Source organism: Urocampus carinirostris, chromosome 10 (assembly GCF_059441175.1).
Source record: "Urocampus carinirostris isolate Australia breed hairy pipefish chromosome 10, RoL_Ucar_1.0, whole genome shotgun sequence".
Lineage (NCBI taxonomy): Eukaryota > Metazoa > Chordata > Actinopteri > Syngnathiformes > Syngnathidae > Urocampus > Urocampus carinirostris.
The window spans coordinates 24,576,336-24,603,653 of NC_142358.1; the positions used below are offsets into that span (position 1 = coordinate 24,576,336).

A 27,318-nucleotide genomic window follows, 5' to 3' on the forward strand; every position below is an offset into this window, starting at 1 on the left:
AACGTGATGGCTGCAAGAGAACTTAGGTGAGCTATGCGGCTTTATATTTTCCAGGTATATTGTTTTAGAACGATCTTGATGTTTCTGTGATGAGTCTATTTTTAAACTAAATTCAATTCAAAGTGTTTATTGTCATATGCACAGTAAAGAACCCCGTTTCCCTGCACAATAAAATTCTTACTTTGCTGTCCACACAGTTGCCAGCAAAAAATAAAATGGAAACTAAGAAATGATATTTGGAACGATGCATTTGAGGTATTGGTGACATCGTACAGACACGGTTTCCGTACATGTCTGAGACACGTATTTGCTTCTTTGCAAGCTTTCGGAATGTTAAGGGGGTAATACATTTGACGGAACTATCTGACTGTTTTGTCGACGTTCCCATTGTAGCGCCTTATGTATGGAAAATATAGGACCAAAAACTATTTTTTGGGGGTGCGCCCTATAACCCTGTGCGCCTTATAGTGCGGAAAATATGGTACTTATTCTACTATGTGGCCCCCAAGCTCAGATGAGTTTGACACTATGTTGTAATCTATATACATTTCTATCCATCTATCTATCCATCCATACACAATCCTTTTTCCAACCTGTCCAGTGCTGCGGACCATGATGTTGTCACTGTGGCGGTCCCCAATGCCAAGGACGTATGTGGCTACACAGTAGCCTGCACATGAAAGGGTGAACTCCTCAATAGCTCGGTCAAGAGCATCGCTGTTTAAAATCGACAAAAGTGCATTTTTTTCCTTAGAAAACACCTGAGCAAAGTTAGGCAACAAGTCACCCTGTGGCACTATCCTACCCGGAGTTCCGTTCCTTGAGCCAGTTTAGCAGAGCGTCCTTGTTGAAGGCAGCAGTCGCAGCCACATTGGAATTGGTCAACTGGATGTTGGCAATTGTGTCAGCCGATGACACAACCTCAATCAGCCCTGCCCGGTCACCTGTTGCTAGGCAACCATATGGTACTACCCTGCATGACATGGGGAGAAAGATGCTGCTTTTAAGGATGTACGTCTGTGCGATCACATCAAGGAGTAGCAAGTTGCTTGCTTGACAAATAAAAGTGCTCGCAGGGGCAAACCGCTCACGTTACAACCTGGTTTCTCTATGTGGATGACACTAGTAATGCTTATGTGATCACACAACATCACATTTCCTGATCGTTTTGGTCTGAAATGGTCTCTTTCAAAATATTTGACATAAATGACAAAACATACGAATCCCTCAAGCAAAGTCCCAGTCGCACAGATTTCAGAAACTTTTTTGGGGATTAAGTAAAGAAAAATACTTATGTTGTGCTTAGCTGGCAAACCAAATACTATATTTTTTCTGGTGAAACACAATCCATTTCCAGAATATTAATAAAACAAACAACATGTGCTTTTTTAAAACCTGAAGTGGCAAACTTTTACCAAAATGGAAAACCAATCTGTTGTAGGCGTTTATTCATGCAAACATACACATTTATTTATACTTTGTCTCGCTTCAAAATAAAGCAGCCACAGACTTTAGTAGTCTCAAGTCAAGATTGTCTTTGTTTTCGTTTATATTTGAAAAGGTGGTAGATTTTTAAATTTATTTTTTAAATCGGTAGGCAATTTTAAAGGGGGAAAAGCGGTAGTCTAACACGTAAAGTGGTAGTGTTGTCATTATACTGATGGTGACAGAATTTGTTTACTGCATTACAGGTACAGATGATCACTTGTTTGTTTTTAACTACTCTTAGTTTAAAGATGCAGAATAAAGTTTTCAAATTTCCATTACACTGCCATTGTTACAAAGAATGACAATACAAAGGAAATTATTATTATTATTATTATTATTTGTCAAATAAGAGCACCATCTAGTTGAGTAAAATAAATATGCAAGTACTTCATGTAGCTTTACGTAACCCTAACGTGGTTGAGGCAAAGATTACATGATATTCAAGTGCCACTGCTCTAGAGCCAGCTAGCAGAGACCCCCTTTTCTTCCTGTAGTAAGACCAAACTACCAAAAGAAAGACAGTAACAAGCTCTCACCTGAGATCAAGATTAGCCTCCTTCCATAGCAAATCCATTAGCCTTAAAATCTGCAGTGTCAACATATCTTGTCGTAGGTCTGTATTGGAGAAAATATAAGAAAAAAAGTGAAAACTTTAATAAAAACCGTAATGCCCTCCTCTTGACTTCTCTTACCGTCCCCATTCTTGAAGATGATTCCCAACGTGTCCCCCGCCAACAGCTTGTTGTTGTAAACGATCCACAGTGGCTTCATTTTTGAGTCCATGTAGCGACACTTTTCCACACTGATGTATAATGATTGAGTGTGTTAAAAGGTGATAACAGTAAAAGAAAGCCTGGCAATGTGTGAAGTTATCTCACTTCATGCCTGCCAGCAGGATGTTTGGATTCAGAGGTGAGTGCAGGTCAGAAAGTGTCTCTGAGTAGGCGCTCTGCCTTAGGCAGGTCATCATGGCCTCCTTGGTTAACATTGCCTCTTTTGTCTTACCCCGAGCGTTCTTCATGGTTCCCAGCTTTATGAGCTCATTCACTGACTTTAGCTTACTCAGTGCTTCAACCTATTCGAAAAATATTCAGATGCAAGGTCAATCATGCTTTGTTTTTCTTAATGTCTACATTTTCTATCATCAGCATTTGTGAGTTCAAATTATTCATCTTTTACGCACAATTTTCTTTTTTGCCACCCCAAAAATAACCACTCAAAGTTGGGGTGCGCATTATGCACGAGGGTTAACCGTATTAATACATTGATTAATCCATCAAAAAAATCGCTGGCAACAGGAGGTGAGTCGGTGTCGGGGCGGTGAGAGCGCTGAATCCTAACCACTGGACCACCAGTAATACAGATAACATACGAAAAGGCATTAGACTATCTCCTTACCACACTATTTTTACCCATAGTGCCGTTCGTCTCCGGTAACATGAGTAAATATAGTGTGATGATGAGATAAAATTGGATGTCTTTCCATGTGTCATGAAAGTCACTGATGATCAAGAGCTTAGGATTTGACGCCTTTACTGCCGCGATCAGTGAAATAAATTTGCAAGCCAATTTTTGATAAAAAATTTTTAAAGGTGCGGGTTATATACAAATTTTGCTATACACGCGAACAAATACGGTATATTATTGATCCTTTAAAAAAGCCAAGCACAACACCTTACATCTTTTCCTTAAATACAGAGTGACAGCAATATGATGAAAGCCCAGTAATGTGCACTTTTTAAAACAGGAAGTGGTTAATGCATGACAGGGTTGAAAAGGAAGTAGGAAAACTTCCAAAGGACTGACTTGTCAGAGCAGTAGAGGGCAAAGGTTCAAGGGCAAGAAGGTGTGACAAGCTATAAATACGAGTTGAAAACAGTTTTATTTTATTTATTTAGGCCCAGTAATTCTAACTAAATTCTTAAAAAGTCCCATTAGAAACTTAGGAATAGAAAATTAATTAAAAAATGCAGCAAATCAATTAAAACACTGTACCTGTTTCTTTAGAACCTCAATATGAGGGATACTGCCTCTACAGTAGGCTTCGAGCATGAGCGCAAACTGAATTGAAACAGCAGGCATGTGGATTTCTGACCTTTTGACAGCAAGACAACATTTAATCAACAAGTGTTTTACTATCTTAAAAATGTTCTTAGAAATCTAGCAAATAACACAGAGAAAAAACACTTTAGAAAAATAAGTAATAATAATAAAAATAAAACACACCTTAAATGCCAGAAAAGGAAGTGCCCAATCTTGCGATTTCTTTGGGCTCGTTCCAACAGGAAGTGGGTAAGGGCGCAGTCATAATAGGGCTCATAGCGCAGCACCTGCACCAACTGTAGCAAGTACTGTGACAGCTCTTCATTACTTTAGAAATGGAAAGATGACTCGATGTTAGATGACTGGCGGTTAAATTGAACTAATATTTATGCCTACCTCATATCATGCAAGCAGCGAACTGCATACTCTCTGACATATTGATCTGGATAGTTGAAATCCAGAAGTTCCAGTGCGTCTCTTGGACACAGTTTGGGCCAAATCTGAAGTAATGCTTGCAGCTGAAAGGTACACATGAAAGAAAATATTTGTCACTTTTAAACATCAGCAGAGGGCAGACACTGCTTTGAGTTTTGTGTTCCACTTCAAATCTTTTGTATCATAGTAATAATTTTTTTCCAACTTATCACATTAGAAATGAATAGTATGTTCCAAACACATTTTTCCCAGTTTAGTAGAATGATGCTTTTCTTTACAACTACTTTTTTTCTTTTTGTTATTAGAGCAAACCTGAGCCATGTCCTCATGTTTGCTCCACTTTACTGAGAGCAGCAGCTTGGGCAAGGATTGAGGAAAATTTTCACGGCAGTCGTAGCGTAGTGTCCAGATCAAGTCCTTTTCATTTTCACACAGCTGAGAGAGAGGATCCCGTTCCATGATTTCTTTCAGTTCAATGTGGAACTTCTTGCCTCCGCGACCCTTAAAAAATGTTTGTAATAAAAGCAATTGATGAGTGAAAAACAAACAAACATAACAACACATAATTAGGCCAATAGTGATTGTAGTTGCCATGGAAAACATCTAGATGGCAGAATTGTATGTATTGTGAATCGCCTCTTAAAGCAAAATGCCAAAGGGTTATAAAACTCAGGCACCACAATAAAGGTATCCAGTTCGTTAAAAATATCAAAAATCACAGAGCTTTGCAGACTTTGTACCACCTCGCTGGCTGCAACATAAACATAATGCTATATTTGTATAAACAGGAGCCCTCCCATTGGTAAATTTTGTGTATTCAAAGGATCTTCCATTGACCAGTTAAGTTCAGTCATGCCAAAAGCAGTATTATGTAAAAAATGTCAATGTTCAGGGGTGGGCTTTGGCTAAGGCGATATGTAAGGATTCAAAGTTCCATATTTTTATCAGTTTTTTTTTCTGTTATTTAACACGCACAGAAAGAACAAGGTTCTACAGCTTAAGGCAAGATAAATTCAAGACTTTGTTTTGCCGACTTGGTTTTAAAAGGCACTTAAAAAAGTCAAACAATTGAAACAAACAAAAAAAAAAGAAACACATACACTTCTTGCAAACAATACATGGTGCCCAGTACACATTAGCTGGCACAGCTTATAGCCACTATACTTAAGATTTATACATTTCCATGGTCCAAAGTAAACGTCTGTGTCCCAAGTTGCTATGTGTATTGTTGGTAGGCTTAAGTGATGCCTCTGTTGTGAAAGGCCCTACTGAAACCACATCACTGTTTTGATAGTTCCGTTATTTTGGTCACGCCATGTTGTCTCAAACTTAAATTGGTGAATTATTAAAAAAGACAATTGAAAAATGTTACAAAATCCTTTTAGTTCAAACAAATAGAAATCTTATCAATGTGTTCACATTTTTAAGACTTTTGAAAATGGAATTCAAGACATTTTAATTCCAATTAAGGCATGACTTTTAGAATAATGAAATCAGTGCCCATTAAGACTGGATCCGCGAGAAGAGTTTCAGAGTGTGTGTGTGAAATAAGAACGGTATCAAAAGCATCATTGCTCATGTCTCCTTGTGTATTTTGGCTGGACACATACAACTTTTATTTTGTTGCACTTTAACTCACAATAGGGGAACAGTCACTTGCTCCTGCGATCTCAGCTGCTTTTTCCAAGATCTGTAAGCAGAAATGGACTAGGTCACCTACATATATGGAAGACACATTTATTTGTATAGCTCTTTATCAGCGAGAGTTCCAATGGCCAAACAGTTATGTTGTAACTGCACAATATCCACTGATCTCATATGTACAACATTGCCTTGAAATGTGTTAAAATCCTTGAAAACACACAAAGCGGCATACTGCTTTTAAAATGAAACAGAAATGAGTTTCTAAAATGCTATTGAATTTAAAATCTGAAAAACTTGCTTTGCATTTTAATTTGAGCCTTACTCTGGTCTAACCTTGTCAAAGGGAGGGAAAATGATGGGGTGCGAAGAGTATTCCAAAAAATGGATGTGCAGAGCTGTGGCGTTTTCCGTGAATGGATTGGTCTGGATAGTTCCAATGGGGTTCAGCATCTCCTCAAGTTCATCTGCCCCCCCCCCCCAAAAAAAAATTGTTTAGCAAAGTTGACTTACTGTACAATACAACATTATGGAATACAAGGATGAGATTAATACCAGGAAATGAAGACCAGCAGTGGAGGATGATATCCCCCACTTTAAGTTGACCTTTGTAGTCAAACACCATTGTGTTAACCCAGGCTATAGGATAGTGCTATGTCACATAAAAAATACGTTAAAATAAATTAAGAAAACAAGTGGAAATATTTGCCTATCTTCTGGCTTCTTACCACTTTTCCTGCTTTACGAATTGTCTGGTACTTATTTAGATGGGCGTTTTTGGTAGACTTCTGCTTTTTGACCTTATCCATAACCGCATAGATGGCAAAGCAAAGGCGTGTCATTCGTGGCAGGTCACAAACAGAGATCTCAAACTCCAACGTGCTCTCTTTCCATGTGTGCTCTGAACGGCCGTTGCTCTCGCTGCTCACGGCAGGCTTGCATAGCAACTCTGTTCCGTGAAAAAGTCCGGCCCTGACCTGGACCTGGTCATCATTACAAAGAATTTAGGTTTAAATTAATAAAATACATTTAGATATACATCCTGATGTTCATTTTGTGTCAATTATACCCAACATATAACCATTGCTTTTTTAAGGCAGAAACTATGCATTGGAAGTAATTGTTAGGGATACGGACAAAAGAAGAATACCTTAGCAGTCTCCTCTGCATTCACCTTGCTTCCTTTCAGGAGAACTATCTTAAATGGGTTTGGCACGTCCCACACACAAGTCTGTGCTTGCTTCAGGAAACAAAAAATTACAATAAATACAGCACTACAATATTTATCTATAATACGGATACAATCATTCAGAAGTGATACATACATTATGAGCCTGCGCCTAAGCACTCATAAAAAGATGAGTACTGGGTTAACTCAAGACTGAAGTTCCTAATGGGTGTATCTTACAGATTCAGATTCAGATTTACTTTATTGTCATTCGTGTACACGTGTATACAGAACGAAATGTCGATACATCTGACCCGCACAGTTTCTTTGAGCGTCAGCCGGGATAGATAAGATTAACCATGTCTTCGTCAGAATTTTAGCGCAGCAGTTCGTCATCTCGCGGTTCGATGCCACTTCCAGTTATTAAATGGTCCAGTTTATTGTCAGTTACAATTGACAGACTAGCACACTAGTCCGCACCAATACTCTGGCTGAATTTTTGCAACCGACAACATCTGTGATAACAGAACACAAATGTATAACTGCAGCTTCCTTTAGTCAATTTTGCTTTAAATAATCATCTAAATAATTTTACCAGTAGTAAGTCGCCAGGCTGTACTTGCCCAAGACACCCCACAGGAAATGGTGCACCTACGACCCGTGTGGTTGAAGGATCCGACCAACCAAGTTGATTTAAAGTATTTGGTTTACATAATTGCACATGTTTCAACATCTGTGTTCACGTTTTATGATTTTTATATGGTGATGTAGGTTGCCAAATACTTGCCTATATTTGCAGTAAGAAAACATGGAAGTGACAAACTGAGCAGGTTTTTTGGGGGGGAAAGGTAGCAAACAAAAACAAACAAAAAGATTAAAGGAAAAAAAAAAAAGACTAAATAAAGAAAACTCACAAACGATCATCGTTATCTTGCAAGAAATAGTGTTGGCTATGATGTAAGCCTGCTATAAATATAATAATAAACGTGTATATCAGGGGTGGCGAACAAGTTTGACACAAAGAGCCGACATTTTTTTTATTGTGAGAGTCAAAGAGCCATATCACGCACTGACCTGCCATGACAGACAGACACAAACACACACAATTAAAAACATATTATTCTCTTCTTACAATACAACAAGTATTGTTCTTGTGTTGATTTCAAGGAAAGTGTCCACCCTCAATACAAACAAAAAAGACTAAACATGAAACAAGGCAAAGAGCCACAGTATATAAAAATATGATGAGGCAAAGAGCCACATGTTCGCCACCCCTGGTGTATATCGTGAGTTTGTTTATATCTATCTATTCTAGACAATCAATAAATTAGGAAGGACGGACGGACGCACGCACGTCCTAATTTATGAATTGTCTAGAAAATTGATTATTTCGTACAAAAGTTTATCATAATTTCGACTTTGTGCAATTGGGAATGAAACATAAATGCCAAAAAGAAGTTATTTTTCAGAAATGGCACAATAGACACTTTTATCGAACTGATGTACAGTAAGGAGAATAAGTATTTAGTTACCTACCAATTGTGCCAGTTTTCTTACTTGAAAAGATTAGAAAGGCCTGCAATTGTTAACATTGATAAATTAAAACTATCAAGGTTGAGGTTTACCCATGTTGACGATCACAGGCCTCGATAATATTTTTGAGTGGGAGAACTTGCACAGTGGTTGACTAAATACTTATTTGCCCCACTGTATTTTTTTTATTAATGGCAAACTCACCTCCCCCAACTAGCCCTGGTTTTGTGATAATGTATCACTTACAGTGTACAAGTTGCATTTATACTTGTTTGATGTAAAATATGATTGATTCATTTATTGACTGAACAAATTAAACAATTCATTCATTCAATTCATTCATTCATTACCCAATAAATAGTGTACTTTGAAGTAATTGCTATGCCACAGTAATTATTGCCCTAATCATATTTTTACCTCGCTGTTCACAACAAAGACCACAAAACCAAAAAAGAAAAAGACTGCTTGTTATATTAATCATTTCATTACCAATATTGTCAGTAATATTTAAGTAAAAATGAATGGCTCACCATGGGAACCCTTCTTTTGGGAGGAAGCGGCAAAGGTGGGTTGGATGACTTGCGACTGACTACCGCCACAATAGCAGTAATTTCTTTTTCAAACATGGCCTTAACTGTGCTGGAGGAAACCAGCGTAAGATGCGGGGACTCCTTCGCCTGCATGCATGTTCGTATGTACTGCAAACAAGGATACATGCAAATTTACCAAAATGATTGTTCTTTGCCCTTGAAAAGTCAATTGTAGTTTTGACTAAACGAAAAAAAAATTACTCTTGAAAGTGCAAAATAAAACTTGCATTAAAATGCACTTGCTGACCTTATATTCACAAAGGGCGTGGTCACCGCAGAGGAACTCCATGCAATGGCTTATTCTCAGTACATACTGTCCTCGCCGAGCCTCCTCCTCATGCCCATGAGTGGTCAACCACTTCCTTACGGCCAGTTCTATCAGTTCGGCGGGGTTGCAGGATGCAGGCACTTTTAGACAGGCAGAATCCTTTAGGAGAAAAAACAACGGCATTTATCGCTACGACACACGTACTGTGGTGACAGATAATGTAATATTTGACACAGAGCTAATTTAATGAGCCGATTTAATGTTTGTTTATTTTATGTGAAAATAACTGCTGAAGGCAGAGCCGAAAGAAAATCATGTGGTGAAATTATCTGTGACTGACTGTAAACACGTGATAACAAAGTGTGCAAGCAAATTGACTTCAATGGAAGGTTCTGGCAAAATGTTCTGAATGAAACAGCAAGGCTTACTGTTGTAGTCTAAATATAGCTTAGAATTGAGCCGATTCGTGAGGTGGAATTATAATTTCCAGGTGATGTAACAGATTGCATTAACATATTAACAAAACTGCTATGGTGACAAAGAAAGTGCATGGCACACAAATCCTTAAATTTAAATCGAACCATATATGTATATGCCAAAACAAATCAAGACAAAAAAGCACAAGGGCATAGGTAACCATTAAATTGTCTTGCAAAAATATGACCCCCTTGTGGTTTTCTAACCTTTTTCCTCTTTTCAAGCTTCAGACATAGAATTTGTTTTGTCAAGAATCAACAACAATTAGGAAACAATTGTGAAGTGAATTGAAAAGTATTGAATATCTTATACTTTTCTAAAAAATAAAAACTGAAAAAGGGAGACATAATATTTTTCGGCCCCTATTCAGCATAGACTCACTCCTGAAGTTCAATAAAGAATCCACCTGGGTGTAATCAAGTCTTTGTTTAAATGTCTCTGCGATAAACATAGGGTTCAGTTTAAAGGGCTTAGAACATCACGAACACTAAAGAACACACCAGGCAGGTCCGAGATAATATTCTGGAGAAGTTTAAAGCTAGATTTGAATACGAAAAGATTTTCCAAGCTTTTAACATCCCAATGAACAATCTGCAGGTAATCATATTGGACTGGAAGGAGTATCAGGCCACTGCAAATCTACAAATACCTGGCCGTCCATGAAAAGTTTCACCTTAAACAATGAGACAACAAATTAGAGATGCAGCCAAGAGGCCCCAGCAGAAATCAACAGCTGATGTGGGAGGATATGTTTCAAATATAACAATCGGCCGTACACAGCACAAATCTAGCTTTTAATTGGCTAGAAAAAAAAAAACATTTCTCAAATATATCAATAAAAGGTTTGCTACAAGCCACCTGGTAGACGCAGCAAAATTGTGGAAGAAGTTTCTCTGGACAGATGAAAACTAAATAAAACTCACGTCACGATGCAAAGTAATATGTTTGGCGTAAAATCAACTCCGAACACCACATTTATACTGTCAAAGAAGATGGTGATAGGCTCATGATTTGGGCCTGCATTCAGCAGGGGCAAATTAGTGGGAAATGGATGCCGTCAAACACAGGACCACCACATGGTTGGAGTCTGCAAATTATATGAGACTGGGAGATTTATTTTCGAACACGACAATGATCCAGGACTTAAAGCCAAATCTACAATGGAATAGTCATGTTGGATGGCCAAGTGTAAGTCCAGACCTGAATCCAATCTAGAATCTGGGGCAGAGCTGAAGATTTCTGTTGACAAACTCTCTCATCCAACCTCAGTGAACTTGAGCTGTTTTGCAGAGGAAAATTGACAAGAAAAACCAGTCTCTCGATGTACAAAACTGTTATGAGCATATTCCAGGCAACAGCACCAGAAATGTGGCTTGACAAAGTATTCATTTAAGGGGGCTAAGTACTATATTGCTCTTCTCTCTTTTCAGTTTTTCTACAACATTTCCAAAAACTGTTCCACGTCACAAATGTGTCCCGCTTGTTGATTCTTGACAAAAGTTTCTCTGAAGCCTAAAATGGACTGTACGTTTGAATAGTAAAAAAAAAAAAAAAAAAAAAAAAAAAAAAAAAAAAAAAGGGGGGGGGGGGGGGGGCTGTTAGAACATTTTTGCAAGGCATTGTACTTAAGGATTACCAAATACGCTAAAAGAAGGCATGAGCGCAATAAATAAAGACTGTGCATATGTTACAACAACACCACTTCCTGCCCATATTATTGCTCATTGTGTCTGGTACTCCAAATAAAACTTCCTGCCTATTTCTACCTAGGCATAGAATACATTTCTTGTGAGAAAGATTTGCCTCCACGGTTTGGGAAAAAAAATGTGGCAAACGAGTGACAGGGCAAGAAACGAGTAAATTACGGAGGGAACGGGCAACTACAGGCAGGGGTGTCAGTTCACTGACCTCCGATCAAAATTCTGGGGGAATGTCATAAGAACCGTTCTGACCCATGGATCTACGGTGCTCTTTGACATATTTCCATATTTCAGACTTCAATGTTATAGATAAAAAACTCAAAATATTTTTTAAGATTCAAAAATATGTGAGACACAATAAATAAATGCATTCAACCTGGCTTGGTCATTTTTACACGATTATATTGTACGTTCCGTTTCATGTTAAAGTTTGTTGGCCTGTTGGATAGTGAACCTGCGTCACATTTGTAGGTCTCTTACAGAGTCCAATAGATTTTCTGCCAGAATCGCCCTGTATTTGGCTTCATTCATCTGGCCATCAACTCTAATCTTGCCACTCCATCATGTTTTAAAGTGGTGTTTTCAGGGTGATGTGCAGTATTAATCTTACTCCAAATGTAACACTTTACAGTCAGCCTAAAGAGTTCCGTTTTGGTTACATCTGACCAGAGGACCTTGTTCCACATGTTATTTGTGTCTCCCATGTGGCCTGTTGCAAATGCCAAATGGGCCTTTTTATGGTATTTTTTCAGAAAGGGCTTTATTCTTGCCGCTCTTCAATAAAGGACACATTCATGCAGAGTGTGACTAAGCGGTGTAGGCTTGCAAGTCACCCAATTTGATCATGGGCCTGTTGGTTGCTTCTATGATTATCTTTTTCCCCTTGTTTGGGCCGAAGGTTTAGAGGTAAGTCTAGATCTTGGTAGGTTTGCAGAGGTTTTATGAGCTCTCTATTTTGATATTATTGTTCACAGCGTTCTCCGGGAGATGTGTAAATGTTTAGAAATCTTCTTGTGTCGCAATTCCTGGTTAGAACATTCCCACAACTTTATCCCGGACCTGTTTGGTATATTTTTGGTTTTCATAATGCTGTCTATTCTCCAGTGACTCCTTTCACAGACATCTTAGCCCATCACAGAGCAGGTGCATTTAAACAGACTTAATAACACACATTTGCACTGTTTGTAATTGTTAGTCATTTGGGTCAACATTGCATCTTTCAGAAGTCATCGTGTAACCTCTGGAATCAGTTGGTTGAGGTTAAAGAACAGTAAGCCATGTTTTTCAGTTTGTCTGTTGTAAATATAATATATACTTTCGTTAAGCATTGTGTGTCAAATGACAAGTGATTTACTCAATTCGAAGTCATCCGATAATATTGTGCATGAAATTATAAAATTTCCCTTTGTGTCTTAGGTGGGATTTCTTTTTATGACAAATGACCTGTTTGCAAAAAAAAAAAGACTGCTGACTGGTTGAGACAAGATGGTATTGTAATAGAATAAACACCCCCATGCCAAAGAGAGAACACAAAAGCTGCTGTTTTCTTTAAGAGTTATTTTTTCTTTATGAAACAGAAACTTTTCACAATTTCAATATACCCATTTAGCTTGAAGACGGTTATCAGTTTAAAAGCAAAATCATTGCTGATTAGTGAAAGTCCAGTCAAGACAAACATTTTCCTGTTTGACTTACAATACATTTCTGGTCATGACTTGTACTCACAAAGTTATGGCCATCTTACTGGGGCATTTAAACTTACCTGAGATTGGTCAACGTGGATGATGACTTTTAATTGAGCAGAGGGGTCACTGAATCCATCGTTGATGATCATTGGCACGATCTGAGGGGAGAAACACGCATGCAGCCACTCTTTCCACGTCATCATCTGGAGATGTTGCATTCTCTCTTCACTGATGTGAGACAATTTGCTGCGAAAGTCCTTCACTTCCTGGTCATTCATCCCATCAAGTTCATGAAGGCCTAGGTACAATGAAGAAGAAAAGCAAGAGCACTTAGTCAACAAAAATGGTTCTGAATAATGACAAAGCACAATCGTGTCAACTACAAGCATTTATACAACATTAAAAATTATTCAATACAAATACATTCAATAGACTCAAATTGGAAATTATTATAAACTCTCAAAACCTTATGGTAAATTTCGTTCTTCTTTTCACCATAGAAAAATAATGTTGCTTTCAGACTTTTAATGTTGATCAAATACTGCTCAAAAGCGCACTCAATGAATCCTAGCATAGCAAAGTATCCAGGAATACTTTTAGATTAAAAAGGACCATTATTTAAATATTAAACAATTATATTATTTTGGGATTCCTTAAATTATACTCGATATGGTCATGTAATGCCGATGTATGACTCAATTACAGTAAAACTTGGAACATTAGGTGCACTGGATTATAAGACGCATGTGCCCACATTGAAACATGAGATATTTACTAGAAAAGAGCTTTATACGGGGGCAGCACATCAGCGCAGTGTTTAGCGCGTGTGCGGCACAGTTCTGAGGTCATGAGATCGAACCTCCTGTGTGGAGTTTGCATGTTCTCCCCGCGCTTGCGAGGGTTTCCTCCGGGCTCTCCGGTTTCCTCCCACATTCCAAAAACCTGCATGTCAGGTTAATTGGGCGGTCCAAATTGTCCCTAGGTGTGAATGCGCAGGTGAGTTGTGTGTCTCTGTGTGCCCTGCGACTGCCTGGCAACCAGTTCAGGGTGTCCCCTGCCCACTGCCAGAAGAGGCCTGGGATGGGCTCCAGCACCCCCGTGACCCTACTGAGGATAAGCGGTGCAGATAATGCATGGATGGAAGGATGGAGTTTAAAAGGTTACCTTAACCCCTTAACGATCGTACGGCCCGCCGGTCGACTTTTGATAAAAAGATACGTGTCTGTGCGATGTTACCAGTCAGTAAATGAGTCATGCCACTTATTATCGGAAAGCTTAAACTCTTGGGATTCAAGATATGATGGTAATTTTCAAATATACTCATGGGAGAAACATCACGATCAGTCTGGAACAAGGTACCCCGGACTATAAAGCGAGGTAACTCACCATTACATCCCTGGCTGTCTTCATCTACTGTGAATGTTCGCAAAAATGGCTTTCATAAATGAAAGACTATCCATAGAATCCAAACATGTAATATATTTATTCCAAAACACACAGTATTTCCGAAAAGATAAAAATGAATCTGCCTTAAACATTTCTGCCTGGTTGGATGGTGCTTCTTGTAAGCTGTTTGTTTTGCCACATTATTTTCGTTTACAGTTAAAATGACTTGTAAAATTATTCCCAACATTGTAGTTAGCGCTCTTCTTTCTAATGACACCTTTTCCATGACGTGTGTCTGTCCATGCTAGTTTTAATCATGCACAAATTTCCATTAAACTTCCTCCACAAATATATTTCACGCGCCTCATCCTTACCTTTACTGCTCGGGCGCCCCTGGCGGCCGTTAGACAAAATGAATAAATTAGCCGTATCATTGCATACGCGGCAGGGTTGAAAGCTTGGGAAAAAAGTTTACGCATATGGTCACAATTTTACGGTACTCAGATGGCATGAAAACAAAGGAAAAAGAGCCTCAGGTAAAGAAGGCACACAAAAAATGCTCTCAACATAATTACTGTATGTAATATTATTCTGGATGACCATTTGCAAATCTTATGATCATATGTGGCATCCAGACTGTAAATCAAGACAATAAGTGTCCATCCCCAGCCAATAAAGCAATTCTTTCACATCTTTTTTTATAGTATTTATTTGCAGTTACTAATAAGTTTTGTGTGAATAAAACATAAAAAATGAATAACTTTAGAGACACCTTTTTGAGCAAAATGTACGTAACAGAAAAAAAAAGAGTTGGAATTAAAACCAAGGTCTGTTTTTTTTCTAAAAATGTGAGACTAGATGATTAATGATGAAACTGAATGGCTAACGTGCTGTTTAGATGATTAAACCTTACCCTTCCCTCCGTAGAGCACATTTCATTCCATTTAACTAAAAAGGTTAAGCACAATACTCCCTCCTGGCTTAAGAAAACAACATGCTGATATTTAAAGCATTTAACATCCTCTTGACCTCTAGCTTCGAAGAAAGGTCTCTGAGACCATGGTTCTCCACCGGACACGGGTGGTATGCTCCATCCATTTGGGAGATCCTGCCCCAAATATTTCAGGGTGTTGTTCACGAGTGAGTGTAGAATGGGGCAGGAGATCGACAGACGGATCAGTGCAGCTTTTTGCCGTTATGCAGACCCTGTACCAGTCTGTTGTGGTTAAGAGGGAGCTGAGCCGAAAGGAAAGGCTCTATTTACCGGTCAATCTACGTTCCTACCCTCACCTACAGTCGTGAAATGTGGGTCATGACTGAAAGAACACGATCTCTGATACAGGTGGCTGAAATGAGTTTCCTCCAAGAGGGGCTGGGTTCTCCCTTAGAGAACCTCAGTCATCCGGGAGAGACTCTGTGTAGAGACACTGCCCCTCCGCATTAAGAGGAGTAAGTTGAGGTGGCTTGGGCATCGGATAAGGGTGCTTCCTGGATGCCACCTCGAGATGTGTTCCGGGGATGTCCCACCTGCAGGAGGCCCTGGGGACGACCCAGGACACGCTGGAGATACGACGTCTCAAGGCTGGCCTGGGAACGCCCCGGGATCCCGCCGGGTGAGCTGAATGAAGTGGCTGGGGATAGCGAGGTCTGGGCTTCCCTGCTGAGGCTGTTGCCAGCTCGACCCGACCCCGGATGAGGGGAAGATAATGGATGGATGGATATATTTATTGGAGAAATCAATCAATTATTGGATCAATTTCTACCATTTATGGTATTTAAAAAGGGTTTTTGTTTTTTCAGATATATTAAACATTACTTCAAGTACAAAAACAAGAAGAAAGTAAACATACTTTACTGAACTTTCCACTGTAAACACTAAAAGGTTGTGGTTGATGGAAAGTCTGTAGGCGGTAAACCTTGGACACCTGTCAACTACAGTTCCTTTTCCCACAATATTTATACAACCTCAAAGAGGTGTTTAACCTTCTTTGGAAATCAATAACTAATCATTGGAGAAGAAAGCACTGAAAAGCTCTATGTTGGTTCGAGTAGAACAATAAATGCAATTTTAGGATTATATCAAAGATTATATCAAATTAAGTCATTCAGTGCTACAGACAGCTATATACGTTCATGTTCATTGTGAATTCAAGAAAAAATTTGCTTACATATAATGATTTTCTTTCTTTGATTTTGTTTTGTCGTCTATAGTAGTAATACCTTTACTTAACGCCTGGGTTCAGTGTTTTGTATATATATTGTAAATGTACATAACACAAAGTACTGGCACCTTTATGGTGAAGAACCTGAGGCATGGAAGTTGAGACAGTTGGGTGATAGTTATATCTGCTACATGAAAGGAAATGTTTAAGGCTTGTTGTAATGTGAAAATGATTTATCAGATATGAACTGATAAGCAACATAATTGGATTAAATCAGACCACAAGTAATCTGTGTGAGGCTTTCCAATATTTAAGGAAAGCTTTCTTACCTTTGCCAATAAGTACACCTATTTTGGAATCAAGCAGTCGTTCTGCCCGGCCACAGTTGCGTGTCACCAACTTAAGAACGGGTAAGAAAGGACGGACGTCACAGAGTCTCCGGGTTTCATCTTCAAGTTCTTCATGTACAGCTGTCTGGTTGACACACTGGAACATGTGGCTTTCCATCTCGCCCAAGGCGGGAAACAATGGGTATGCCTGAGCTTGTTTCCATAAGAGCTACAGAAGAGAGTAATGGTAATTAGAAAATAAAGTTGAATAAAAATGTACCTTTCCCACCATAAAACTATGGATTTATTGATTACAATGCAGATTATATTAGTATTTTTGCCTGTGTGAAGCAGTCTTAATGCTAAAAAGTAGGTGACTTCATTTTTTAATCTCAAATACAAATATACTTGCTTATTCTACAGTCAAAACATTTAAAGTTGAGAGTATTCATCCTTAAGTTTCCAAACTTTCTAGGAAAAGTGCTATTTTAAATAATAACTAAAGGCAATTGGTTGCAAAATACATTGAGTTCTCACAAAACAGAACTTTATCTTTGCCCTGTGGCTATTTGGTAATTGAAATGGCTTTCAAAGTAAAAATAATTCTCTGGAAAAACTAATATCTTTGCTTAACATTTCATCTCACATGGGGTTCATATTCTTGACTTGGCCTTTCCCCTGTTTCGCATGTGACAAAAGTCAAGTGCTTTGTTCTATTTTGAAAATTCCATCTTGAGATCATTGACAAAGTGCAAACATTATTTTAGATTGGTAGTTGGTACATTGCAACTACAAAAGTGCTTTTACTGGAACAATGCAATAATTATAAAAATTAATGGGAACTCACAATAAGCCTAACTGTCAAATTCTTGAGTTGAACGACAGCATACAAATATGTCTTCAAATTATAGAAATCAATGTATGGATCGGCATTGAATGCTGCTCTATTAGTTTCCTATCACACGCACTAGGGCAAAATGATGGGCATGCAGACCAGTGTAGGGCAGAAGGGGCTTGAAAACTGCATTTATAAATCCAAAATGATGAAATAACATAAAACATTTTAAATATCCCGATCCAAAAAGACAATTACTCATATGGTAAGGCTGCAACGATTAGTTGAAAAAAAAAAATCCATTGTTGATCATACAGTAGTTGCTAGACATGTAGACATGTAAGGCATCTCTACATGAATATAATCTTTGCAGAGAATCACACATGCGCATTGCGCAATGTTTCGATCGCTAACATAAGTACAGTGGGACCTCGCTACTTCGCGGTTCCACATTCGCGGGTTCAGAGCTTCGCGGGTCTAAAAAATAATAATAATAAAATAAAATTAAAACAAAAAAAAATTAAACATTTTTGAAGGGGCGTCGCTACTTCGCGGATTTTCACTTTTCGCGGGTGGTTTTGATCCCCATTAACCGCGATAACCGAGGGATTACTTTATACTGAAAAGGTGGATTCAATATCAAGTGCGCGTACCTTTCATTGCACTATTGTTACAATGCACAATTATTTTCATTGCACTACTATTATAACAGGCTAGTCACTAAGCCCTACGTTGCAATTATTTTTCTTGCCCATTTATCCTGATAGTCTTTGCTCTTTTTTTACTTCAAAGTCTTTATTACTTGTTTTACTCTTGAGTGGTACTCTGTGTAATCTCGTTGCATACAATGTTTTGGAACGTTGATATTGATGACAATTAATACAATTCTATTATACAAATTCAATTATATCCAAGACTCCTAAAGTTTTGGAGTATTTTACCCCGCATATGACCAATAAAATGACTGTTTTCAAAGCAGACATTACGCATCATGGTAGCTCGAACAATTAAAGATCATGTTAGACGGTTAAACAATGGAGTCTGACTCGGCTCAGTAAGATTCAAGTAAGATTCCAACCAATACCGTTTTGATGACATGAATAGGACATTTAGGAAATAGCATATTTTACTATAAAAGCGAGCTTGAGCATAATGCCAGACTGTGCCTGAACTCATGGATTTCGAATTAAATGTATTCAGTACGAAGAACAATAATCAGTTGTTAAAACTTTAAAACTACAAACGTGGTTTTTTTTAAAACAGTTTCATTTCAAACTGTTGAAAACAGTAGATTTCTTCTGTCACAGACTTGGCAGTTGACCACTGAATATACATTACAAAATGCCAATAATACTCGTTTTTATTTACTGTTCTACTGCTGCCAATGAACCTGTGGTTTGCAGGGATAAAAATGTGTTTGATTTGCATTTATTATTTATTAGCCTGTCCCAAAAATGGAGAGAGATTTAGTGTATATATGAGTTTATTTTTCGACTGACAGTGCACTGCCTCCAATTGGTTTTAATAGATTTCTATTTACCATATTTTTAGCACAATAAAGGCGCACCCCCTGAAAATACCCTTTTGTCATTCATAAGGCCCACCGGACTATAAGGCGCTACCAGTAGGAACGTCAACACAACAGCCAGATAGGTCAGGCAAACTTTATTAAGCCCTCAACGTTGGTCTGCTGCTGATAAGCAAATACATGTCTCAGACACGGTGTCTGTACAGTGTCACCAGTCACTGATAAATGTCATGCCACATATCATTGGAAACCTTAAACTCTTGGGATTCAAGATGCTGATCATTTAAAAATATACTCGTCACAGAAACATTACCATCAGTCTGAAAAGATGCCTGAAAATATAAAGCCTGGGTAGCTCACCAGGGACGTCGTCTTGCAGCTATCACGTTCGATGATAATACGCAACCATGATCCCCTTACATCCGTGAGTGTAGTGAATACAACATTCTAAATTATGTATGTACTCATGAACATGCGATCAAAAAAAAAAAAAAAAAAACAACCGAAAAGCATTTCTGCATCGATGGACGCTGCTTGTTGGCTGCTTTCTGTTTAGCACCATAAAATTATTTTTTCTAGGCAGTAGACCAACCTAACTTGTGATCCGCATCTTTTCCGGACAATTGCAGGCTGTTTTACCGTGCTTTAGCCCATACGAGCCTGTAAATGCTAAAAAGGACCCGCTGTATTTGCGTTCAAATAACTTTAGCCAATAGTGACAGATTCAAATGATGATTGACACATTGGATAGGAAATGAAAGGCCAGTGTATATTCAACAGCATGTACCGCGCACTACTTCTACAGGGGAAAATAGTGTCGGCAGCTGCTTACCGTAGTTGTGAAACCTGTTGAGACTCAATATTGATTCTTATACAAGTTGCATCGTATTGTAAGGTACATGGTCAGCTTTTGAAAAAAATTAAAGCTTTTAGGTGCATTTAATAGTGCAGAAAATAAGGTAATTTTAGTATAAATCACCGTTAAATTCAATAAAAGATGTTAGTTTTCATTGTAACTCTTTTTCTTGTATTTATTATCTTTTTTACAACATTAAATCAACGCCGTGATGAATAAAAAATTATAATTATCAGATTATTTGACGAATCGCTTCACTAGTCAGTGACTATTAAACTATTAAAATAAGCGTTAGTTGCAGCCCTATCATATGTAAGACAAGCAGATTGTGTTAAAGACTATTCTTTTGTCTAAAATGTTTACCCAAGAGATCAATAATGGAATGTTGCAATGCAAAAATGGCAAGTTATATCTTCAAAGGAATTTTATTTCCTAACAAAAATCAGGTCAAAATTCCGCAAATCACATGTTCCCCAAAAATGTATTAGGGAAAAAATAATTTTTCTTACCAATTTGATATGTTGAAAGGTAGCCTCCCGAGGAACATCCATTTGAATATAGATACCAGTGGGAAGAAGGAAGTCCACCGTAACTTGATCTGGGGCATGGCCAACCAGGGGCGAGTGGTCGGCCCACATGTCCAGTAGGTCTGTCATGGCTGGAGGCATGGCACGGGGCACCACACACCAACACAACCATAGGGACCTATAAAACAATCATAGAACCAAAGGTGAGGATTTCTTAACCATTTGAGGACCAATGCTATATTGAAGCAACGGGAATTCCGGCTATTTTTTCTGAGAACCAGCTCTTTCGAATCTGGCTCACTGAAATAGCTTGCTTTTTCTGCACCGAAACGGCTCTTCAGATTTTTTTGTTTTTAATGCTATATTACCGATAAAAATGAAACAGTTATGTATATGTATTTCTCTTTATACATACAATTATTGATTTTGAGAATATATTATGTTCATAAATGATACTATTGTTTCAATATACAAAGAACTTTTACCTAATTTAAACCTTCAAATCATTTATACTAAGCAACCAACAAAGATGACGCCACTCATATCGACCAGTCATGAGCACCTTTGAGAAAGAGAGAGAGAGAGAGAGAGAGAGAGAGAGAGAGAGAGAGAGAAGGCAAGAACAGAAATAGAAAGCGAGAAAAAAAGACAAAAGAAAAGAGAAAAAAATAGGGGAGAAATCGGAAAAGAGAGATAGCGAGAACAAAGGGAAATAGAGACCTAAAGAAAATGAGAGGCAGGTTGAAAGAGGCAAAGACAGACAGGGAAAGACAGAAAGCGAAATGGAAATAATTACGGCGAGAGACAGAGACAAAAAGATAGAAATACGAGGAAAAAGACCAAAGCGCGACAGAAAGAGAATCAGACAAAGGAGTGACAGAGACAGAAACAGAAACAGAGAGAAGGGGCAGAGACAGACGGGACAAGGAGAGACGGAAAAAAAGACAAAAGACAGCGGACAAACAGGCAGACAGACAAACACAGACAGCAAGTGATGGACAGACACAGAGAGACAGGCACAGAGACAGGCGGACACACACAAAGAGACACAGAGACAAAGAGACAGAGAGAGAGACAGACAGACAGAGAAAAAGAGACCGAGAGAAAGAGCTTTTGAAGGCACCCAGCTCCCTTATTGATAAGGTGCTCGCTGTCATTCTTCACTTCAGAGATCCTGCTCAGAGTCATTTCATTCGCAAACTACTTTATTGGTCTGAACTAAAACGTTAAACAGAATATGCATGATTTGGGATGAAACCTGCTAGACCTAGACTCTTCTATTCAGAATAAAATAAAGTGTGATCTTCTACAGTTGCAACCTGGTTTGTAATATTAAAAGAAACATCTGGAAGCTTATCTAAATGTGAAGATAAGGCAGTCATTCCAAAGCTTTTAGTTTTCCAAAGACATACTTGGTCTGATGTTTTCTTTAACAAATAGCTGCCAAAGACACTGCAAATTAATGCTCCAATGACCACATGGAAGCTGGTCCATTTACATTTTGGGATACGGCCAGTGCGCAGTGGAATGTTCATTAAGTAAACAAACCAGATCAACTGGCCCTTCCCTCACTGGACACTGTTCCCCATGCAGGCAAAACCAGATAAAATCCATACAATATCAGATACATATTAGCAAAAATGTACAAACTGTATTTATAATGTACGGAATACAACAGAGAGCTAGTGTAAAAGACCAAATAATAGCAAAATGTCACATTTAATTAACATATAATAGAAATACATTTTGGAGACTCCAATTTTGCGTTGATCTTGATATTAAATCAGTGGGAAAACATTAAAGCCATTGAAGGTTCCGAGACAAAGACCTGGAGACTAAACGTCATGGCAGTCACTGCCGACCAAGGATGGACTAGTATGGGTTTTTCAGGGCAGATATCCGATTTGGAGCAGATATTCATTTGCGGTGAAAGTTTAAAAAAAAAAAAAATCACGCAAGAAATTTTAATAATGTAAAAAGAAAAAGAAATGTTTTCATAAATTTCATTAAAACATTAATAGCACTCTGAAAACGTTTACCGTCATAAACTAGAATTTAAACACAACTAACATGACTAAGTGTAGTGTTTACGCAGGGAAATCCAAACAATACCAGGGTCCATATTCACAATGGTGCCTTGGTTACAGTGATAAGTGAATAACTTTGTAAAATAAACATGCATTACAATAAGAGTCTCAAAGGGCTGCACAGACCACAGATTATTGCAAAGACACAGACTATTACTACACCATCCCCTGATGTAAAACCTACATCAGAGCAAGGAAAAACTCAAAAACCTCAACATGAGGAAAATGAAGAAACCTTGAGAAGGGAATGCACATCGGGTAATCCCCTTTCCAGGATGACCAGGCTGCAATGGATGTTGCAATAACAAATGATATACAAATATTGTTAACATAAAATATAGGTTATTCGTATGCTATAGAAGCATACGAATCACATAAATTGTTTAAGCTAACAAGGAGCCACTGCTGGTTAGCTAAAATCGGCGTAGCATTTTGTACCAGCTGAAGGCTCTTGATTCTGAACTTCTGGAGACCTGAGAGTAGTGCATTACAGTAATCGAGACGGGAGGTAACAAACGCATGGATTATAATCTCCGCATCAGACTAAAACAGTATAGGGCGAATTTTAGCAATGTTGCGAAGATGGAAAAAAGCTGTTCAAGTAATATTGAAATGAAATTAAATGATCTGCATTTATATAGCGCTTTTCAAGTCAATGACTTCCCAAAGCGCTTTACATTGCGCTTCACATTTCCCAATAGCGGCCGTGATCTGTGCAGCCATGTAAGGCGCTAACCTGCTTATTGGGGGTAATTGGGGGTTCAATGTCTTACCCAAGGACACTTCGACATGTAACACGGACAAGCCGGGATTCGAACCGGGATTCCTTAATCCTAAAACGATCGCTCTACCTCCTGAGTTACTGCCGCCCCGTCTTAACGTGTGTTTGAAAGGACAGATTGGGTTCAAATATGACACTTACATTTTTTACTGAATCACTCTGGGTGATATTACTATTTGTCAATGTTCAGAGGAGTTTTTGAGAACAAGTCACAGCATTTAGATGGACCAATAACTAATATTTCGGTCTTTTCAGAGTTAAGGCGCAAGAAGTTGAGTGACATCCATTCTTTTATCTCAGTGAGGCAGGCCTCCAAATTTCCAAAGCTTAGTGAGGCAGATTCCTGCATTGGAAGATATAGTTGAGTGTCATCTCTGTAGCAACAGAAACTGATAGTATACTTGCGGAAAATATCACCTTATGGAAGCATGTAAATGCTGAAAAGAAGGGGGTCAAGTACTGAACGCTGCGGAACACCAGAGGTAACACTAAAGGGCTCTTATGTCATTTCACCATATTCAAACACAGTGCGTCCTATCTGAGATGTAGGATCTGAACCATAAGAGGACGGTTCCTGAGAGACCAATCAATTTTTCCAACTGTTCTAATAAGATATTATTCACATATGTCCCATTACACGCTATATAAAGCCTACTTGTGTACAACTAGTCGTGGTCTTGAACATGGGCGTAACCATCCCGTTTTGGAGATTAAGAACCCCCAAATTCATCCCAAGCACCCTCAGATATGATAGAATTTTAGAACTTCCCCTTAATATAGGACAGAATAAGCTTAAATATGATGAAAACGCCAAATAAAAAATAAAAACACTTAAAAAGAAAATTAGAACGCAACAGCGTCAGATATGCTCCACTGCCTTGAAATGGTTCAGTCCATTCTATTGCTAGCACCACGTTAAGATATATTCTGATAATTCGGTATTTTCTTTTCAGCAGTTGACCTCATTATAATCCCCTTTTGATGGATTATCTATAAACCATTCATTATTTAAAAAATATTAATTGATTTTGATAATACTGAATTCTTATCTTTTTGGTAATAAAACAGATGGTGTTTGACAACACAGAGGTAAATTATCTATTTATCATTTTATAATTTATTACTTGTTTAAAGGGCTGATTTATTATGTTTATTGACTGAAATGTGTTTGTATGTGGTTGTTGGTGAAAAGGATGAGCGATTAGACACTGGGTACTTAGCACCCCTAAAGCTCTGAAGCTTAAATCACCTGCTTCTGAATATTATAGCATTTAGCTACATTGGGTTGCCTCCAGTGTTAGTGATGTTCGCGGGAATGTCTGAAAATGGTAAATGGTCTGCATTTATATAGCGCTTTTCAAGTCAATGAAGACCTCCCAAAGCGCTTTACAATGTGCTTCACACTTACCCATTCAGACACACACTCACATACCAATAGCGGTCATGCAGCCATTCAAGGCGCCGACCTGATTATTGGGGGCATTAGGGATTCAGTGTCTTGCCCAAGGACACTTCGACGAATAACACGGAGGAGCAGGGAATCGAACCTGCGACCTCTTGATACCAAGACGAACGCTCTACCTCCTGAGCTAATGAAAAAAATAAACTCATATGGACAAAGATCACTTTTTTGTTTGAATCGCGCCAATCAATATTTCTCAGTAAACATATTATACAGACGACGATCGCACCACTTGTTCTATGGGAATAGCGCTGCTGAGAAGCATAGGAAAATCAGAGTTCACGTTCATGTGTAGGGAAGTTGGATTCTGCAGGGGAGTTGGAAGTAGGCACAGCACCGGTGTTAGCTGCTTCCGTGTGTGCGTTGCTGCATGTTAACGACAAATACTCAAATTTCAGTCGAGAGGTGGAGATAAAAAATACACTAATTGCGAATGTGAAAAGTATTTGCATAAATGAAAAATATTCGCGACAGCCCTAACTTACACTCCAGTCGGTGACTGCGGAACGTGCTGAGTGTGGACTGCTTACTTTAGAGCCCCCGCCCCCGGTTGCTTATCCAATCAGAAGGCGCCTGCTGGTTGGCGACAAAGACGGAAAGAAGGAGAGGGAAAAAAAGGCTCGTCTGTTGTGCTTAATAATGTACCGAATCCAGTCAAATTCCCAAATATCAGTGCAGCTAATAGGCCTGTCCGATAATCAGTCGACCTCTACTGCCGATCACAGATGGTCAGCGAAGTCATTCACTGCAGACCAATGATTGGTCAGAGAGGATCTTTCCCGAGGGCTGCATCCAAAACAAAGCCGCCATTGAGTGTCTGCGCATTACCTTAACGAAAAATGTTTTTGTTTTGGTTATGGCTACATGCAATTTCACCCTGTGTGCAGTTGGTGGGGTGCAGCTGAAGAAAAAACCCTAAAAACATTTTATGCATTCATAACGGCATATTCCTATTGCATTTTAATGCATAAAATGTGTATATTTGCACATTTCTCTTAAACACAAAAGTTTATAGAATATTGTTACAATGGATCAACAACAATCAGTAAAATAAAGAGAATAAATATTGATAGTGAAAAAGATATTGTAGTCATACTGTAATTAATAGAAGTAATAATAACAATAATATTACTAGGAAAAATAATCATTACAAGCATTATTGTATTTAAAGACAAAAACTGAATGTTTTATAGATCACAGAAGCCTTATGCACAAGTACTTACCAACCAATTTCTTTCTTAAATCTTTGTGTAAATAAAAGTACGGAATTGGTGTCTCCCAAATCGTATTATGAACTTAATTGAGTTAATCATTTATTCATATACTGGTAAAATTAAAATAATAGCCCAGGTTTAAAACTAAGCCATTTATATGTAGTGCAGGTCGCAAATGTGACCACAAAATGGAGGTGTGTTGCCCGTGCATTGTGCAGTATGACCTTGTTAAGGAAAAGGCAACTCAGAAACGTACTTGGTACCCATGGCGTGTTGAGGCAAGGAGAAGTTGGTACCATATAGTGGAAAAGAGGGATTAGTTTCCAGAAAGTGGATATCCTAGTACCCTCAATATGTGCCTTTTCAACCACACCAATCCACTTTCTATCTTGCTCATTAGCTTGTCCTCAGATGGTCCTGCACATTAACTTTTCTCCGTAGCCACAGGTCCATTTTGCCTCAATCAGCCGATTGTAAATGACAGGCCTGATTGCTTCTAATGCTCTTTCCGCCTCCAAGTTAAGTACTTGAGCTTCGAGCAGATGAGTTGTTGTTAGGCTATGTTTCTAAGGATGGAGCAATATCTGCAACGTGTTTAGAGCCACAAGCCATTATCTACAATGCTAATGGAAATAACGTTAAGTGTGTGCCTACATGCTGTTACAACTTTGGAGATGTGACCCTACCCTTAGAACTCTGTTCATTTACTGTGTGGGATCATCATTTTAATACTATAGTCAAAACAATCACAAGACTAATGGTCACAATGCCCAATATATAGTGTGTTTCACCATTTAAAAGGGGATAAGAATAGACAACAAAGAGCACCTATTGTTTAACACACAGCGGGGGAAAAAAAAAAAAAAAAAAAAGTAACATGAAACCTGACATTTCTGATTCATCCACAAAGGAAAAGGAGACTGGAACAGGAAGTGTAAGTCTCAAAAGTTTGACTTTGTTAATTATAGGCTTGATGATGACATTTTCACACAAGACAGCTTGAAGACCGTCTGCTTGTGCTTTGATGCCACCACACACTGTGCCCCTGTCTCTCCCATTTACATTATGGGTGGATATGTACGTTTACATACAAACACGTGCACATACACTAAGGAGGTAGTCG

General features: G+C 38.4%; 1 protein-coding gene across 3 annotated transcripts in view; it reads right to left on the reverse strand.

The window, feature by feature from the left end:
* The window catches only part of pik3cb (phosphatidylinositol-4,5-bisphosphate 3-kinase, catalytic subunit beta), a 97,419-nt gene that overhangs the window by 5,415 nt on the left and 64,686 nt on the right, over positions 1-27,318 (reverse strand). For all 3 annotated transcript variants that reach the window (XM_088346446.1, XM_088346447.1, XM_088346445.1), the window contains exons 3-21: positions 20,634-20,829; positions 16,906-17,134; positions 13,106-13,326; positions 9,146-9,325; positions 8,839-9,006; positions 6,758-6,847; positions 6,336-6,590; positions 6,163-6,259; positions 5,944-6,074; positions 5,606-5,656; positions 4,279-4,467; positions 3,928-4,049; positions 3,715-3,858; positions 3,484-3,583; positions 2,367-2,563; positions 2,181-2,290; positions 2,025-2,103; positions 806-973; positions 594-717 (exon numbers count right to left, since the gene is read on the reverse strand). In XM_088346446.1, the coding sequence (XP_088202572.1) occupies positions 594-717; positions 806-973; positions 2,025-2,103; positions 2,181-2,290; positions 2,367-2,563; positions 3,484-3,583; positions 3,715-3,858; positions 3,928-4,049; positions 4,279-4,467; positions 5,606-5,656; positions 5,944-6,074; positions 6,163-6,259; positions 6,336-6,590; positions 6,758-6,847; positions 8,839-9,006; positions 9,146-9,325; positions 13,106-13,326; positions 16,906-17,134; positions 20,634-20,792 (2,814 nt within the window). In that variant the 5' untranslated portion in view covers positions 20,793-20,829. The remainder of the gene's footprint in view (positions 1-593; positions 718-805; positions 974-2,024; positions 2,104-2,180; positions 2,291-2,366; positions 2,564-3,483; positions 3,584-3,714; positions 3,859-3,927; positions 4,050-4,278; positions 4,468-5,605; positions 5,657-5,943; positions 6,075-6,162; positions 6,260-6,335; positions 6,591-6,757; positions 6,848-8,838; positions 9,007-9,145; positions 9,326-13,105; positions 13,327-16,905; positions 17,135-20,633; positions 20,830-27,318) is intronic.